Source organism: Cyprinodon variegatus, unplaced genomic scaffold (genome assembly GCF_000732505.1).
Source record: "Cyprinodon variegatus isolate N-32 unplaced genomic scaffold, C_variegatus-1.0 Scaffold1219, whole genome shotgun sequence".
Lineage (NCBI taxonomy): Eukaryota > Metazoa > Chordata > Actinopteri > Cyprinodontiformes > Cyprinodontidae > Cyprinodon > Cyprinodon variegatus.
This window is the reverse complement of record NW_015151672.1, coordinates 34,863-38,074: the sequence shown is the minus strand read 5'-3', so window position 1 is coordinate 38,074 and position 3,212 is coordinate 34,863. Positions and strand designations below refer to the sequence as shown.

The window sequence follows — 3,212 nt, the reverse complement described above, 5'->3', positions numbered from 1 at the left end:
TGTTTTTTACATCAATACTGGGGGTTTGGTAAGATTACGAGGTCACGTAGCAGCTGGACCCACCGGTGGGTCCGTAGGGTTCTAGGGGTTAGAGGAAGACTGTATAATCTATTTGGAAACAAACTGGAGGCCAGTGGAGTGAAAAAAAAGTTATCTAGATGGATTTGAGAGCATTGGAGAACATTTGGATATTATATTTTGCACCAGATGAAGCTTGTAGAGCAGGGGTGTCAAAATCATTTCGCATCGTGGGCCACATACGGCCTAGGGAGATGTCAAGTGGGCCGGACCATTAAAATTATACCATACTCTGCTAAAAATAACAAAAATATCATGTCTTTCCTTTGTTTTGGTGTAAAGAAGCACAAGAACATTAGGAAAATATTGAAATTTAATTAACTATCCTTTTACAAAACATTTCATGAAACACCTCATATTTCCTTAGACAAATGTGCAATTTATTTTATCATTCACAAATATGCATTGCAACTGATCCCACTGATTGTACAAAGGCACATAACTTTAATTGGTACTGAAAAATATAGTAATGCACTTTAAGATTAAATGAGACTTTTAAAGAAAGGAATTTTTAAACCACTTACACATACGCATATAAAATCTAAATGTAATCCCTGCGTACACCTTACAAACTAAGGAGAGTGATTTTAAATGTGTAATGAAGAAAGTGTTCGCCTGTCCTGTAAATCTGTAAACTTCATACATGAAACATACATACACATACAATACATACTGAAAATTTATGGAGTTGTATGAACAGTAGAATTCCATCACACAACTTTTGTTTTGAAGCTGCTGACTAACATTAAAGTGCACATTTTTTAAATCACCACAGTAAGGATTCATTTTCACAGAGCTGTATTCATTCAATGCAAACAGTATCTAAGGCAGCATTTTAAAGGTGTTAGTCTAGTCTGGACTTGTATTTGTTCCTGAAACTTGGCATCTTTTGGCCTGTACAAGTGCATCAACACCAGGTGTCATGTCCTGACTAGCTGTCANAACGGAGAGTCTCCAGACTGATCTGCGAGTGAAACCTTCAAAGCTCGGGAGATCAGGATGGTCTCACGGGGCTAGATAATCATAGTAGTAATATATAGTAATAATAGTAATGATGATGAATCTGGTGCAAGACAGACCGGTAAAGAAGATCCTTACTGCCTACAGCTATCAACACCTTTAACAACTCATTGAAAAACTTCCCATGCTTTACTGCAACATTGAGTTTCCCTTTGGGATAAAAAACAAAAAACAAAAAAGGATTTTTGAATTTGGATAAAGCCATGGGGGCGGTTAGATTAATTTGATTATTTGTCGAACAGAGGAAATGTTTGTCCTTACGGTAATTAAAAATTCAAGATTCTTGAAAAAGATCCCTTATATCAGCTTAGATGTATGGTGGCGGACGTTTCATGGTTTGGAGATGAGCTCGCTGCGCTGCGATGCACTATGAACTCCACCCCGTCTCATCTCACCGGAGGAAACTGTAAGACTGTCTTTAAATCAAATTTAAGTGAATTTAGAAAGTGCAGCATAGCGATGATGTAGCCAGGCCATTTAAATGGGCTGAAAAACAGGAAATGAGTCAGAGGCAGGATCTTCATCTCACTGGGATGCTGGGTTCTTAAAACCAGCCGTACATGCAAGATGCTGATAGACGAGGCGTCCCACTGGGATCATCTCAGCTTTTAGCTTCTTAATGGTTTCATTGTTTGTTTTTTCTTTGGTTCTGGGATCCATTTTTTGTTCAAGTAAACCAAAGTTATTTTTAAGGTTTTTGGTGAAATCGGATAACTTTGTTTTCCAGAGAGAAAAGGGTCAATTAACAGTTTATTTTTTTTTTATGTTTCTTGATAAAGAACTGATTATTTTATAAAAGTTTCTCATTTTGGCAGCATTTTAGTGATTCATACCAAGTCAGATTATCAATTAATTTTTTATAGTTTGATTTCCTAAAATGGAGTAATTCCTAAATTTTTCATCCATCTAATGCATATCTTTGCCAATTCTGTTGCCCTTCTAACTGGCCTTGAATTAAATGGCTGATTGTTTCATTAAAATGCATCAAATAATCAGTGAAACTTTTCTTTTTCCCCCCCACTAACATTTTTGAAAGGTGTTTTTCTTTAGTGTTTTCATATTACGCTGAAGATCTTCTGTTTCAGCCAACTTTCCCTTGTTTTTTTTATGACAGGAAGAGGCCAGCAGTCTGTCCATCTTCAGCGGGGAAGAAGAGAGGTTTGCCTTTCAAAGGACCGTTTCTCGTCTCACGGAGATGCAGACAGAAGATTATTGGCTGGAGGGGGACCGAAGCTTAAAAGCAAAAGCGTAACAATTGGGAGAAAAAAAGCCATGTGTGCCACTCTATGAACTACAGTCATGCCAAAAACACTAAACTGCTCCATCCCACTAATCCAGCACACAAACAAAAAGAGACTCACAAGAACTGTATTTGTATGTTTGTACATACTATATTTATTAGTATAATTTAAATGCAGATTTGCACTATAAGGATCATTTTAAGGTGAATTTTGGATTCTAATATCCCTTTTAATCCAGTTGTCATTTAATGACCCCTTTTTTTTTTTATAGGCGAATTCTAGAACTACAATCCAGGGCTTTACGGCGGTTAATGGGATTCAGTCTGTTTTACTTTAGGTACTTTGAGGATTTTCTTTCTGCCTAAATTGTTTTAATTATAATTTAATGTAAATATGGAAACAGGACTTACTTTTTGTGGTGAGAGATGATTTTTCTTGAGAAATGTTTGATGAATTGATCTATTCTGACTGCGTTGATGAGCTGTTGGATTGTTTTAAAGAAAAATAATATAAATATATATCTGTTATGATCTGTTTCTTGTTTTTCACAAGTTAATTTCTCCTAGTTGCTTAGAAAACAAACATGCAGCAAAAGTATTCACCCCCCCCTTTATTGACATTTTGTGTATTTTATTGGGATTTGCTAGATGAGGGTCTGCAACCTGCAGCTCCAGAGCCTCAAGCGGATCTCTGGACTTTCCACGATGGGTCTTAATAACTTTAGCAAAAAAAGACTTTTAAATATAAAGAGCTGACAACATTTTAATGTAATAATTGCAATGAATTTCCTGGATGAATGACTCTAAAAGCGCTAATTATTATTTTTTTTCCTTTTCCTTGTTAAGTAAGAAGCACGTTTATTTCATGTGCTTC

General features: G+C 36.0%; 1 protein-coding gene across 1 annotated transcript in view; it reads left to right on the top strand.

Moving 5' to 3' along the window:
• Positions 1–2,928, top strand: part of LOC107102228 (lactation elevated protein 1-like) — a 17,415-nt gene extending 14,487 nt beyond the window's left edge. The window contains exon 13 of the mRNA XM_015401440.1: positions 2,213–2,928. Coding sequence (XP_015256926.1) covers positions 2,213–2,350 — 138 coding nt within the window. The 3' untranslated portion in view covers positions 2,351–2,928. The remainder of the gene's footprint in view (positions 1–2,212) is intronic.
• The last annotated feature ends 284 nt before the right edge of the window (positions 2,929–3,212 follow it).